This window comes from Micropterus dolomieu, linkage group LG10, assembly GCF_021292245.1.
Source record: "Micropterus dolomieu isolate WLL.071019.BEF.003 ecotype Adirondacks linkage group LG10, ASM2129224v1, whole genome shotgun sequence".
NCBI classification, from domain to species: Eukaryota; Metazoa; Chordata; class Actinopteri; order Centrarchiformes; family Centrarchidae; genus Micropterus; species Micropterus dolomieu.
Window position 1 is genome coordinate 29,125,931 of NC_060159.1, and position 15,217 is coordinate 29,141,147.

A 15,217-nucleotide genomic window follows, 5' to 3' on the forward strand; every position below is an offset into this window, starting at 1 on the left:
ACGCTCACTACTTTACACTGTTACACAAGCTGCACGCTCACTACTTTACACTGTTATACAAGCTGCACGCTCACTACTTTACACTGTTACACAAGCTGCACGCTCACTACTTTACACTGTTACACAAGCTGTACGCTCTCTACTTTACACTGTTATACAAGCTGTACGCTCACTACTTTACACTGTTACACAAGCTGCACGCTCACTACTTTACACTGTTATACAAGCTGCACGCTCACTACTTTACACTGTTATACAAGCTGCACGCTCACTACTTTACACTGTTATACCAGCTGTACGCTCACTACTTTACACTGTTATACAAGCTGTACGCTCACTACTTTACACTGTTCTACAAGCTGCACGCTCACTACTTTACACTGTTATACAAGCTGCACGCTCACTACTTTACACTGTTATACAAGCTGTACGCTCACTACTTTACACTGTTACACAAGCTGTACGCTCACTACTTTACACTGTTATACCAGCTGTATGCTCACTACTTTACACTGTTATACAAGCTGTACGCTCACTACTTTACACTGTTATACAAGCTGCACGCTCACTACTTTACACTGTTATACCAGCTGTACGCTCACTACTTTACACTGTTATACAAGCTGTACGCTCACTACTTTACACTGGAGCAAAGAGTCATTTCTTCAGTGTTGTCACATGAAAAGATAGAATCAGATATTTACAGAGATGTGAGGGGTGGACTCACTCTGTGAGATACTGTAGGTACTGGTAGAGTTGATGTGGAACAGATACAGTCTTAAGTATTGGGACAGAGTACTGAGGCAGGTAGTATTGCAGCTCTCTGACTCTCTGAGAGAGGAGTTAAAGAGTTTGATGACTTCCTGTGGCGCTCTGTGGTGCATGCTGAAAGTCTTCCTGGGAATTAGAGATGAACTCGAGACGTTTCAGTAATCAGATTTCGTTCTGCACATTGTTAGTAGAGTCCCGGTGCCTTTTTATTATTTAGAAATGAGACATTTGGGTTCAAACTGGTTTCAGCACATTTGGATGGTGTTGCTCTCACCTCCTGCCTCCTGAGGCCGACACTTTGGAACACATGCTGTGCCGCCATCAATTACTAAACTAAGTCACCTGACGCAGAGACGCGCTGTGAACTTCCTGTTCAGCTGTGTAGCAGAAGGACTGGTTAAAGGTCCGGCCCGGTTTGATTATAAATTTAACCTTGACCTGATGATGGCGCAGTGGATAAGACAGGATAGCCAGCGTGGGGTCACTTTACTTTGAAGAGACAGGAAACTCACAATAAAACAACACAAACTGAAGGTTTGTGGATCACCTGAACCAGGACTGGATCAGATCACCTGATCTAATTTCAAGGCTTGATCCAATCCGATACCTGAAATCCGACTTCTGAACAACTGGGCCAGGGTTTGATTCCCACTGCGACACTTCTCCCAACGTGTCCCTGAGCAAGACACTTCCGTCAGCTAAATGAGAATGAAAATGTCCGATACAGTTTTTAGAAGTCAAAAAGAAATAAATTGCTTACAGAGCTGCAGCACTAGAGAAACAAATGTGTGAAGTTATTTATAATGTAGTTACTTTATGATTAATACAAATAAAATCAAACTTTTTCTTTTGTGATGTGGCGCAGTAGGGAGAATCGTATCGAGCCACAGTGGCAGATGCTTCATGTGAATCTTTAATTTAACGTCACCTCCGATTATTAAAACCTGTAAATGAGCAGCATCAGGACACATTCGCCCCCGTAACACCTGTTGACATGTGTTAGTTAATCCAGGTGTTAAAGAACCTCACCTGGTGCGTTCAGGTGAGCTTTGACAGCGTCCTGTTTCTTCCAGGTGGATATCTGGTCTCTGGGCATCATGGTGGTGGAGATGGTGGACGGAGAGCCACCGTATTTCAGCGAAACGCCCATCACGGCCATGAAGAAGCTGAGAGACGAAGCGGCGCCGAGCGTGAAGAACATCCAAAAGGTCAGACACACAGATGCCTCCCTGTCTTTATTACAGAGTGAGGACTCCGGTCCAGAGTGAACACTGTCAGGACCAGACCTCACAAACAGCATAAACACACACACCCTGTGATTTGATCATCACAGGAAGGCTAACTGGCTAACCAGGTGTGTACCTGATGATGACTCTCTGTGTTCAGGTGTCTCCGGTGCTGAAGGACTTCCTGGGCTGCATGCTGACCCGTGACACGCTGCAGCGCTCCAGCGCCTCCGACTTGCTGGAGCACCCGTTCCTGCTGCAGGCCAGCTCACCGCGCTGCCTGGTGCCTCTGGTGGAGCAGCACCGCAAACGCATGTCGGTCTGCTGAACACCTGAGACTCACCTGAGGACACGCGTGAGACATGTGTGAGACTCACCTGAGGACATGTGTGAGACTCACCTGAGGACATGTGTGAGACTCACCTGAGACATGTGTGAGACTCACCTGAGGACACCTGAGACATGTGTGAGACTCACCTGAGGACATGTGTGAGACTCACCTGGAAACACCTGAGATACGTGTGAGACTCACCTGGAAAACACTTGAAAATCACCTGGAAACACCTGAGATACGTGTGAGACTCACCTGGAAAACACTTGAAAATCACCTGGAAACACCTGAGAGACATGTGAGACTCACCTGAGAGGTGAGTGGGTGGGTGACCTCAGGAGACCTGGACCCGGTCTGGACCTGGTCTGCTGGACGGTTTGTTCACCGTGAGTCAGCTCACCTGTAAACGTCTCACCTGAGGGGAGGAAGTGATCAGAGAAAGTTCACTCTGAAGATGGATGTTTTAAACCAGCTGGATCTTATTTTGACAGTTTCGTCTCACATTTCCTGTCAGCGAACAGACCCTGTTAACCCTTCCTGCTACGCCCGGGTTGACCTTTGACCTCCGGTGCTGCAGTTTAACAGCGGTGATGTTAATATTTTAACGGTTCTTAATGAAAAGGAACGTTTCAGAGAAACAAAGTTTACTCTTATTGTTTTTACGTAACGTGCGTGAGTAAGTTAACTTAAGTAATTTATGTTCTGTGTGAGTAACGTAAACCAAACGCTTCTAAAGTCTAACAGGACGTTACATATTTATTCTCTCTAACTTGACCGCGGAGCCCTCCAGGGCCAAAAACAACGCTAACCCAGGGATTTAAAAAGCAACGCCGAGGGGTGACAAGGTGTCCACATGAGATGAGAACATGTGGCTTTACTACATTTCCTCACAGGTTGGCACCGCAGAGGAAACATTATCTTATTCACAAAGGGGCGTTCAAGAGGGCCCCTCTGCAGCGTTTTCCCACCACTGAGCCCTGCGAGGGGCCGACACGTCTCCAAGACTCTAAACATGAAAGAACCCAAAAAGAACCACGTATCTACAGACTGACTTCTTTATTTCAGGCACAAACTTCACACAAATTATTTTCCCAGGATGCTCCTGTGTTCTAACTTTATTTTGAAAACCTGCACGGTTTCACACAGAATGGACTTTGCACATGTTGATTAAATGTTTTTATTTCAGATATTTTATTAAACGCAGATGTTAATAAAACGTGACACGTGTTCACTGTCTCCTCTTTATATCTGACTTTATACAACATGGATTTAATTCTGATTATTAATTTTCAGATTATTTCTCTAATAATTAGCTTTTAAGTGAAGCTGCACAAAAGTTAAACTTTCTTTCTTTTTAAACTTTTCTCAGGTTTTTGTGTCTGAATGTCAGAGGCAGTGAAAACATGAAGACTTTAAATGATCCAGGTGTTCAGCAGAGTCCATGTTTGTCTAAATGGAACAAACTCCACCCACCTGAGACACACAGCAGTATAAAACAAACAGCTCAGCAGGAGTCCATCCTGTTCAGTCAGAAGCCCTTTAAACAAACACACAGCTACTAACACCAAAGGTATGAAAACATAGCCACAGTAGAAGTACTCATTATATTTATATTGTATTATTTATATGATTAAATATGATTTTACTGGATTTTAATTGTTGATGGATTCATGTCTTCATTTATTAGTTTTTGTACCAATAATCTGAATCTGCAAAGTTATCAGATTCATTTAGAGAAGTAAAATTATAAAGTAGCATAAAATGGAAATGTTCACATAAAGAACAAGTACCTCAAAGTTGTACTTAAGTACTTTACTTTAGATGGACAACAGGGCCGCAGTCGGTTCATTCAGTTTAGGAACAACGGATCCAGAGAAATGTGAAGGAAGAGGTGGAGGAGGAGGAACAAGAGTCTCCGGCCTGTCCCAGTTGTTCGGTGTGTTGTTCCTTCTGCTTCATCATGTGAAAGCTTTGTGAGGGCAGAACCACAGTAACATTACTGATAACCAGGTTTGTAGTATTGTTCTGAAAGACTGTGTTGCAGTGTTTGGTGTTTCAGCCAGACAGATTTTGACCTGAAGACGGGACGTTTGGGGAACTGGGCGAGAAGCTGTGTGAGGCGTCATTTCAAAAAACTGTTAAAGCAGAAAGAGAAAAGCTTGTTTTCTTCATGAAGCTCAGTGAAGGTGTGAGAGCGGCTGTCTTAGGCGTCGCCTGCAGAGACTCTGATAACGTGAAGATAATCAGCTGCTATTTAAATCTGCGAGCAGCTGAGCCACACACTCTTCATCATCCTCATCTTCTTCACATTCAAACCTGCTGACGCTCAGAAGCTGCTGGTTTCTAATCGTTCACTTCATTTACAATAAACACATTTTTAACGGGACTTCGGTCAGTTCAGCAAAACTCTGTCAGCAGAATAGACGTCACTTTAAAGGGACGAAAGATTTTGTTTTTATGGACGTGTAACATTTACATTATTATGGTGCATTTATTAGAGCCTCTCTGTACAAAGAGACTAAAATTAAATACATTTATCTTGTGAAATAAATAAGAGACTAAAATGTTTTTCATATTACAGGAACAGTGTTTTCATTGAATACATCAAAAAAATAAGAAAATTAAACCAGTACAAACAGATACACAAACGGACAGTTTATAATGGCAGACTTTGTGTTTAGTGATAATATTAAGCAACAATAAATAAATAAAAGTAATCAATACGATGTGAACTATAACTGGGCATTGTTGTTTTCTGAAACTAAACAAAAAATATTAAATATTATCTGTGAAAACAGTTGTAATCAGATTTATCCACTTTTCAAAGGGAATTCTCTGAAACACATTGTCTTCGTCCGACCTCGATAACCATCATTATCATCATCATCATCATCATTATTATTACTATCATCATTATTATTATCATTATTAATATTATTATTATTATTTCCCAGTTGTTTCATTTGTTTTTCTGCTTCTGAGTTTCAATGAAACGTAACACTTTCTTAGCTTTGAGAAATATGAACCTGTTTTTCAACAAACCCCTTTTTTACTGAACAAAATCAGCTGAACTACAGTCTGAATGATTTAAAGCAGGAAGTGTCTGACCAGACAGGAAGTCAGCAGCATGAATCTGAGCAGATGTTACATTATATTCACCTTTACACTCAGTCTGAATCACGAGGAGTCCCGTGGTTTGATGAGAGCCCCCACAGGTCGGTCTGTGACTGAGATAAAAACTCTGAAGTATCTCTGGTTTCTATTTGGAGGCTGAGAGCTGATGAGTCCGGAGCGTCCGAGATAAAGAGACAAACCACTTCAGTCAGTCTGACCACACTCTTCATATCTGAGTCTCGGTCAAACCAAAGACTCTGTGTTTGGAAATGACAAAAGGATTCAGCCTGAGATCTCCGCTGCTGGAGAAATGGCTGAGAGTGTGATATTAAAACGATCAGTCTGAGGTTTATTAAAGACCAGCTGCTGGAGGATCCACCAAACAGTTTGAACAAACAATATGAGTTTGTGATGTTGGAGCCACTAACAGATACTTTTACAGGTTTAAATATGCAGAAATATAATTTAAAAAAATCACATTAGCCTAATATTTTGTTGCAGAACAGTATCCTGATACAGATGTCAAACTCAAGACACAAAAGGACAAAAGACAAAATATAGATTTAAATAAAACGGTTTAAGGTGATGAAACACAAAGAAATGAGAGATAAAAATATGGACGTGTTCAGGTGTCTAACCTTCTGAAACTTATAATAAACCACTTGTTTCTAACTGTTTCCCTTACTTCTTGTTCTATTTATTTTAGAAACAGGTTGAATAATTTACTTTTCTGTCTTTTTCTTATTTAAATAAAAATATGTTTTGGGCTCACTAACTGTTTCAAGTTTTTCGAGTTTTGGGATTCATTAGTAAAATTAGTACTTCTGCTGCCAGTCATGTGCACTTAAATATTATTAAATGAGTTATTATACTTGCAGACTCCGACCATTAAATGCAAATTTGGAACAATTTAATGATTGATAATCTCCTCTGGATCAGCACTTTTACAGCCAAACAGACTAAAATATGAATAATTGTTTAAATATATAAAAAAAGTCACCTGATAAACCTTTTTTTAAATTAGGTTTTGCTTTTTAAATATGTCTGCAGGTGAATGATTGCGCTGTGAAAGAAGTGGTGGATGATGAGCTGCAGTATAAGCACCAGTCCTGTGAGGGACAGTAGAAGCTGAGTCTAAATGGAGAGGTGTCGGGGGCCCTATCAGCCGGCAGATAAGCAGTGAATCACTCCTTTTCCTAAAATGGACTTTAACAGCCAAAGGTCCTGAATCTGCCCTCAGGGTGTTTTCTGTCCCTGAGGCAGATTTAGTTTCAACTCTTTTTTTCTCTCTTCAGCAGTTATCTCCTAATTTGGTCCACGGGGATCCTTTATAAACCTCCTCCTGTGGCGAAGACCCTGCAGTCTGCTTCAGAGACAGAAAGGCTTCTTTTCAGACTGAGCTCTCTTCTGACTGCCGTGAACATCCACCCACAACCATGGGTGACGCTCTGATGGCCGAGTTCGGGAAGGCTGCTCCTTACCTGAGGAAGTCAGACAGGGAGCGCCTGGAAGCCCAGACCAGACCTTTCGACATCAAGACCGAATGCTTCGTAGTCGACGACAAGGTGGAATATATGAAGGGTCAAATCCAAAGCAAAGATGGAGGGATGGTGACTGTCAAGAAGGAGGACGGGACCACGGTAACCGTGAAGGAGGTGGACGTCCATCCCCAGAACCCACCAAAGTTTGACAAAATCGAAGACATGGCGATGTTCACTTTCCTCCACGAGCCCGCTGTGCTGTTTAACCTCAAAGAGCGTTACGCAGCCTGGATGATCTACACCTACTCTGGGCTCTTCTGTGTCACTGTCAACCCCTACAAGTGGCTTCCTGTCTACGATGCCGACGTGGTGGCAGCCTACAGAGGGAAGAAGAGAACCGAGGCCCCCCCTCACATCTTCTCCATCTCTGACAACGCCTACCAGTACATGCTGACAGACAGGGAGAACCAGTCTGTCCTCATCACCGGAGAATCTGGAGCTGGGAAGACTGTGAACACCAAAAGGGTCATCCAGTACTTTGCCAGCATCGCTGCAGTCGGCGGTGGAAAAAGAGACACCAGCAAAGGGACACTGGAGGATCAAATCATCCAGGCAAACCCTGCGCTGGAGGCCTTCGGCAACGCCAAAACGCTGAGAAATGACAACTCGTCTCGTTTTGGAAAATTCATAAGAATTCACTTTGGTACGAGCGGCAAGCTGGCGTCTGCTGACATCGAGACGTACCTGCTGGAGAAGTCACGAGTCACCTTTCAGCTCAAGGCTGAGAGGAACTACCACATATTCTACCAGATCCTGTCCAATCAGAAGCCAGAGCTGCTGGACATGCTGCTCATCACCAACAACCCATACGACTACTCCTACATCTCCCAAGGAGAGGTAACAGTCGCCTCCATCAACGACTCAGAGGAGCTGATGGCCACCGACAGCGCCTTCGATGTACTCGGCTTCACTGCAGAAGAGAAGATGGGCGTCTATAAACTGACGGGCGCCATTATGCACTACGGCAACATGAAGTTCAAACAGAAGCAGCGTGAGGAGCAGGCGGAGCCGGACGGGACGGAGGCTGCTGATAAATCGGCTTACCTAATGGGGCTGAACTCTGCTGACCTCATCAAAGGGCTGTGCCATCCCAGAGTCAAGGTAGGAAACGAATACGTTACCAAAGGACAAAGTGTGGACCAAGTCAACTACTCCCTCGGTGCTCTGGCAAAGTCAGTGTATGAAAAGATGTTCAACTGGATGGTGGTGAGAATCAACCAATCCCTGGACACAAAACAGCATCGTCAGTACTTTATAGGAGTGCTGGACATTGCTGGATTTGAGATCTTTGATTTCAACACGTTTGAGCAGCTGTGCATCAACTACACCAACGAGAAACTGCAACAGTTTTTCAACCATCACATGTTCGTTCTGGAGCAAGAAGAGTATAAAAAAGAAGGTATAGAGTGGGAGTTCATTGACTTTGGGATGGACTTACAAGCTTGTATTGACCTCATTGAGAAGCCGCTGGGGATCCTGTCAATTCTGGAGGAGGAATGCATGTTTCCCAAAGCCAGTGATCAGACTTTCAAGTCCAAGCTCTATGATAATCATTTGGGCAAGAACAAGATGTTTGAGAAGCCGAGGGCTGCAAAGGGGAAAGCAGAGGCTCATTTCGCCCTGGTTCATTATGCTGGCACGGTGGACTACAACATCGGCAACTGGCTGGTCAAAAACAAAGACCCGCTGAATGAAACTGTGGTCGGCCTTTATCAGAAATCATCTCTTAAGCTTCTCAGCCTGCTGTTTTCAAGTTATTCAGCTGACGGCGGTGACAAAGGAGCCGGTAAAGGAGCCAAGAAGAAAGGTTCTTCATTTCAGACTGTGTCTGCACTTCACAGGGAAAACCTGAACAAGCTGATGACCAACCTGAAGACAACACACCCCCACTTTGTCCGCTGTCTGATTCCTAATGAGAGGAAAACTCCAGGGGTCATGGACAACTGCCTTGTGATGCACCAGCTGCGCTGTAACGGTGTCCTGGAAGGCATCAGAATATGCAGGAAGGGCTTCCCAAACAGGGTGCTCTATGGCGACTTCAAACAACGGTACAGGATTCTGAATGCCTCTGCCATCCCTGAAGGGCAGTTCCTCGACTGCAAGAAGAGCGCTGAGAAGTTGCTGGGATCACTGGACATCGACCACACGCAGTACAAGTTTGGCCACACCAAAGTCTTCTTTAAAGCTGGTCTGCTGGGCATACTGGAGGAGATGCGAGATGAACAACTCTCTCGAATCATCACCAGGATCCAGGCTAATGCCCGGGCAATCCTCATGAGGGCAGAGTTTGCTAAGCTAGTGGAACGCAGAGATGCCCTGATGGTCATCCAGTGGAACCTTCGCTCTTTTCTGGGTGTAAAGAACTGGCCCTGGATGAAGCTCTTCTTCAAGATCAAACCCCTTCTGAAGAGCGCAGAGTCTGAGAAGGAGATGGCTAACATGAAGGATGAGTTCAATAAGCTGAAAGAAGCTCTGGAGAAATCAGAAGCAAGACGGAAAGAACTAGAGGAGAAAATAGTGACTCTTCTCCAAGAGAAGAACGATCTGACGCTGCAAATTCAGTCTGAACAGGACACACTGACAGATGCTGAAGAGCGCTGCGAACAGCTTATAAAGAGCAAGATTCAACTGGAGGCCAAGCTGAAAGAGATGACAGAAAGACTTGAAGATGAAGAGGAGCTAAATGCAGATCTCACAGCTAAGAAACGGAAGCTTGAAGATGAATGCTCCGAGTTGAAGAAAGACATAGATGATCTGGAGCTGACTTTGGCCAAGGTCGAGAAAGAGAAACATGCCACAGAGAATAAGGTGAAAAACCTGACGGAGGAGATGGCTTCCCAGGATGAAAACATCATGAAGCTAACCAAAGAGAAGAAGGCACTGCAGGAGGCTCACCAGCAGACACTGGATGACCTTCAGAGTGAAGAAGACAAAGTCAACAGCTTGACCAAAGCCAAAGCTAAGCTGGAGCAACAGGTCGACGATCTTGAGGGCTCATTGGAGCAAGAGAAGAAAGTCAGGATGGACCTCGAGCGCTCAAAGAGGAAGCTCGAAGGAGACCTGAAACTGACGCAGGAGAGTATGATGGACTTGGAAAATGACAAGCAGCAGCTGGAGGAAAAACTAAAGAAAAAAGACTTTGAGGTTGTCCAAATAAATTCAAGACTTGATGATGAGCAGGTTGCTTCAGTTCAGCTCCAAAAGAAGCTGAAGGAAAACCAGGCAAGAATTGAGGAGCTGGAAGAGGAGCTGGATGCTGAGCGTGCAGCCCGGGCCAAAGTTGAAAAGCAGCGATCTGATCTTTCCCGTGAGCTGGAGGACATCAGCGAACGTCTGGAGGAGGCAGGTGGAGCAACAGTAGCACAGGTAGAGATGAACAAGAAGAGAGATTCTGAATTTCAGAAGCTGCGAAGGGAGCTGGAGGAATCTACCCTCCAACATGAGGCCACCGCTGCCTCCCTGAGGAAGAAACATGCTGACAGCGTTGCTGAACTGGGCGAACAGATTGACAACCTGCAGCGTGTGAAGCAGAAGCTGGAGAAGGAAAAGAGTGAGCTGAAGCTGGAGCTGGACGACTTGTGTTCTAACATGGAGAGTGTTGTGAAGGCCAAGTCCCACAATGAGAAGATGTGCCGTACAATGGAAGACAACATGAACGAGTACAAGAGCAAATATGAGGAAGCTCAACGCACCATCAATGACTTAACTACCCAGAGGGCCAAGCTGCTCACTGAGAATGGGGAGTTTGGACGGCAGCTGGAGGAGAAAGAGTGTCTGATCTCACAGCTGACCAGAGGGAAGAACTCGTACAACCAGCAGGTAGAAGATCTACGCAGGCAGCTGGAAGAAGAGGTCAAGGCAAAGAACGCCCTCGCCCACGCTGTGCAATCTGCTCGCCACGACTGTGATCTGCTCCGAGAGCAGTTTGAAGAGGAGCAGGAGGCCAAGGCTGAGCTGCAGAGAGCTCTGTCCAAATCCAACACCGAGGTCTCAGCATGGAGGACAAAATATGAGACCGATGGAATCCAGAGAACAGAAGAACTGGAGGACGCAAAGAAGAAGCTGGTGCAAAGACTGCAGGAGGCAGAGGAGGCCATCGAGGCAGTGAATGCAAAGTGTTCATCCCTTGAGAAGACCAAGCACCGCCTCCAAAATGAGATTGAAGACCTGATGCTGGACCTTGAGAGATCCAATGCAGCATCTGCAGCCCTAGACAAAAAGCAAAGAGCCTTTGACAAAGTCATGGCAGAGTGGAAGCAAAAGTTTGAGGAGTCGCAGTGTGAGCTGGAGGCCTCTCAGAAGGAAGCCCGGTGTTTGAGCACTGAGCTCTTCAAACTGAAGAACGCCTATGAGGAGGCCCTGGATCAACTTGAGACCATGAAGAGAGAGAACAAGAACCTCCAAGAGGAGATCTCTGACCTTACCGACCAGCTGGGAGAGGGCGGCCGGAGTGCTCATGAACTGGAGAAGATCCGGAAGCAGCTTGAGCAAGAAAGGGCAGAGCTGCAGTCAGCACTGGAGGAGGCAGAAGGTTCTCTGGAGCACGAAGAGAGCAAGATCCTCCGAGCCCAGCTCGAGTTCAACCAAGTGAAGGCTGACATGGAGCGCAAGGTGGCTGAGAAGGACGAGGAGATGGAGCAGGCAAAGAGGAATTACCAACGGATGCTTGAGTCGCTTCAGTCCTCCCTGGAATCTGAAACCAGGAGCCGCAATGAGGCCTTGAGAGTCAAGAAAAAGATGGAAGGTGACCTCAACGAGATGGAGGTCCAGCTTAGCCAAGCTAACAGGCAGGCAGCTGATGCCCAGAAACAGGTCAAGAGCCTCCAGGCGTTCCTGAAGGACTGTCAGCTGCAGCTGGACGATGCCCAGCATGGCAATGATGACCTGAGGGAGAACATCACTCTCCTGGAACGCAGAAACAACCTGATCCAGGCCGAGCTGGAGGAATTGAGGGCCGCCCTGGAGCAGACGGAGAGAAGTCGGAAACTGGCTGAACAGGAGCTGATTGATGCTACAGAGCGCATGCAACTCCTGCACTCCCAGAACACCAGCCTGATCAACCAGAAGAAGAAGCATGAAGCAGACCTCCTGCACCTGCAGAACGAGGTGGAGGAGGCCATTCATGAGAACCGCAACGCTGAGGAGAAGGCAAAGAAGGCCATCACAGATGCTGCCATGATGGCCGAGGAGCTGAAGAAGGAGCAGGACACCAGCGCTCATCTGGAGCGCATGAAGAAGAACATGGAACAGACCATCAAAGACCTGCAGCACCGCCTGGACGAGGCAGAGCAGATCGCCATGAAGGGCGGCAAGAAGCAGCTCCAGAAACTGGAGGCTCGCATCAAAGAGCTGGAGAACGAGCTGGAGGCGGAGCAGAGGAGGGGAACAGAGTCCATCAAGGGGGTTCGCAAGTATGAACGCCGCGTCAAGGAGCTCACCTACCAGACCGAGGAAGACCGCAAGAACATGGCTCGCCTCCAGGACCTGGTGGACAAGCTGCAGCTGAAAGTGAAGTCCTACAAACATGCAGCCGAGGAGGCCGAGGAGGCAGCAAACACCAACATGGCCAAACTCCGCAAGCTACAGCACGAGCTGGAGGAGGCCGAGGAGAGGGCCGACATCGCCGAGTCCCAGGTGAACAAGCTGAAGGCAAAGACCAGGGACGGATCCTCCAAGAAAGGCCTGGACGAGTGAGGAGGCGCAGGGAGTCGACGTCACAGGTGTGTAGAACCAGATATTCACTCTGACAGGAGGAACCACAGAACAAAACCGTGTCACTGATCTGATTTATACTTTTAAAGTTGTAAGACGTTAAAAATCTTAGGTCAGAAATAAGGAAAAGAAATCATTTTTATTGGAGCCCTTAACCACATCTCATGGAGGCTCAGTTTTCCATATCATCTCACCATACTGAGCAAACTGTGAGATGTGGTTGAGAGCTCAGAAAAAAAGTAAGTTGTTGTTAAGATGTTGTTATTTGTCAAACTAAACTAAATGAATCAGTGTCGTTTTATTAACTGAATGTTTTTACATGTCTGCAGCTCCAGGTTTAGTGTATTAATATAAATGTCATGTTGCCCGTCTCTGCTCATCGTTGATGGTTTGTGAATCTGTTTTGATTGACAGGTGTTCCTGTTGCTCAGTGACTGGAGGGATGCTTGTTACCAACGTGGCACCAGGAAGCAGCAGAAACTCTTCTTCTATCAGCGTTAGTAGAAACACTGTTGTAGTGCTAATTATTAATCTTTAGTCAATGAGACAAGCTGAGAGACACTTTGTGACTTTATTATGATCCTCATTAGAAACCTCAGCGAGTTCAGACACATCAGTCTGTGACCCCTTCAGGGCCTTCAGGGCCCCTGTACTGTTTGTGTCTCACATTCTGTCAGTTATTGTGTGTTTGTGTGAGTCCGTCCTGTCTCTTCTGTCCCCTGAACACATGTAGGAACGTCTGTGTTTAAATCCTCCTCCGTGTTTTAAAGTGTGTTGGTAGTTTAATCCAGAGGCTCTATTTCACTGATAGACTGATTTTATTTCTCCTCCCTGTCCAAAGTTTGTCCATCATCTCTGAGTAAATCTTTGCAGTGATGATTTCTTCACAGAACAAATCTTGACTCAGCAGTGGAACTAAAAACATTGAGGAATTTGTTTTTGCACTGCACCAATAAACCTTTAGTTATTAGTCATATCAGTGTCTGACGAGTCTAAACGTCTGCTGGGTCATCTCATCTTTAGTTTCACTTTACCCCCCCAAGTGGTTTAAGTGAAGGTTGATCTGGTTTCTCTCCTGCAGCTTCATTAGACAGATACATTTTCACTCTGCTAAACTTGTGCTTCATGTTGTTTTTAATCATTTAATCTGATGTTTACCGTGTTGTAATATTTCAAACTCATCCTGGAAAGTCGATTCCTTCAGAGTGAATCTCAGTTTTATAAAAAGTGACAAATAAATATCTCATTCCCAAAACACTTTTAATTTGAAATATCATTTCCTGTTCAAGATAACTCACAACATGGCTGTGATTCTCCTGAAGGTTTCGGTCTGGATGGAGGATCAGTGTAAAAACAACAACATTATGATCATTATGTCAGAGCTGCATGCAGGTGAGCACAAGGTCATTAATCCGATGACGACACTGGACTCTGATTGGTTGCTTATTTTTTTGTCCTTTAAAAAATAAAACTCTTTTCTTGTTGATTCAGTTGGTGTTAAAATTGGTTTTGTTGCATATTGATAAAAGTAATGACCTGACTTACTTCACGATGGAGAAAAAACTTCATAAAGTTTGTAAATTAAAACATCATAGAACAAAAAGAGTTTGCTTCTTTCACAAGTCAGAAAAACACCATGAAGACGGCTGGAAGTTACCCAAACTCAATTTAATATTATGAAACATCTGAGCAAACATGTTATTAAAGATGTTAATGAGGTCAATTTATAATATTTGCTTTACGTTGATTCTTCTCGTCACATCGAACCTCTGAACTAATTTTAAGTTCTGTCTTTTTAACCTTTTAAGTTTTATCACATTTCTTAATTTATAAGAATAACAATAAAAATGTTAGTTTCAGTTAAACTCAGAAATCAGCTGCTTTGGGATCAAATGTTGAAAAGATTTAATGAGACATAAAGTAAAAAAAAAAAAAAAACTCTGTTGCGAGTTAATTTAAAGGTTTTCCCCTGTCAATCAGCTTGTAGCCCCGCCCTAAAGCCCCCCCTGCTTCCTGGTCTCTGTTCCTCTAAATGGGACCAGAATTTACTAAATGAACATCATGCTGTGTTGAAGAAGACTTGAAACTAGCGACTGAGACCATAAACTCATCAGGAAAGTGTTTACTGAGGGAATAAATCAGCTGACAAGTAGAAACATTTTCTTTCTGCGGCCGGTGGAGTCGCCCCCTGCTGGCTGCTAGAGAGGATGCAGGTTTAAGTCGCCCCCTGCTGGCTGTTAGAGAGGACGCAGGTTTAAGTCGCCCCCTGCTGGCTGCTAGAGAGGACGCAGGTTTAAGTCGCCCCCTGCTGGCTGTTAGAGAGGACGCAGGTTTAAGTCGCCCCCTGCTGGCTGCTGGAGAGGACGCAGGTTTAAGTCGCCCCCTGCTGGCCGCTGGAGAGGACGCAGGTTTAAGTCGCCACCCGCTGGCTGCTAGAGAGGACGCAGGTTTAAGTCGCCCCCTGCTGGCTGCTGGAGAGGACGCAGGTTTAAGTCGCCCCCTGCTGGCTGCTGGAGAGGACG

The 15,217-nt window shown here is 45.2% G+C and overlaps 2 protein-coding genes across 6 annotated transcripts in view; both read left to right on the plus strand.

Moving 5' to 3' along the window:
- Nucleotides 1–3,902, plus strand: part of pak6b (p21 protein (Cdc42/Rac)-activated kinase 6b) — a 14,562-nt gene extending 10,660 nt beyond the window's left edge. For 4 of the 5 annotated variants that reach the window (XM_046059922.1, XM_046059924.1, XM_046059923.1 and 1 more), the window contains 2 exons: nt 1,845–1,979; nt 2,158–3,555. In XM_046059922.1, the coding sequence (XP_045915878.1) occupies nt 1,845–1,979; nt 2,158–2,325 (303 nt within the window). In that variant the 3' untranslated portion in view covers nt 2,326–3,555. Of the gene's footprint in view, nt 1–1,844; nt 1,980–2,157; nt 3,556–3,697 lie in introns of those variants that run through there. The other variant, XM_046059925.1, reaches the window with a different exon arrangement.
- Nucleotides 3,903–6,878: 2,976 nt separating this feature from the next.
- Nucleotides 6,879–13,170, plus strand: myh6 (myosin, heavy chain 6, cardiac muscle, alpha). The gene is made up of 2 exons (XM_046059894.1): nt 6,879–12,703; nt 13,110–13,170. The coding sequence occupies exon 1, from the start codon at nt 6,879–6,881 to the stop codon at nt 12,675–12,677; it is 5,799 nt and encodes a 1,932-aa protein (XP_045915850.1). The 3' UTR covers nt 12,678–12,703; nt 13,110–13,170.
- Nucleotides 13,171–15,217: the final 2,047 nt, after the last annotated feature.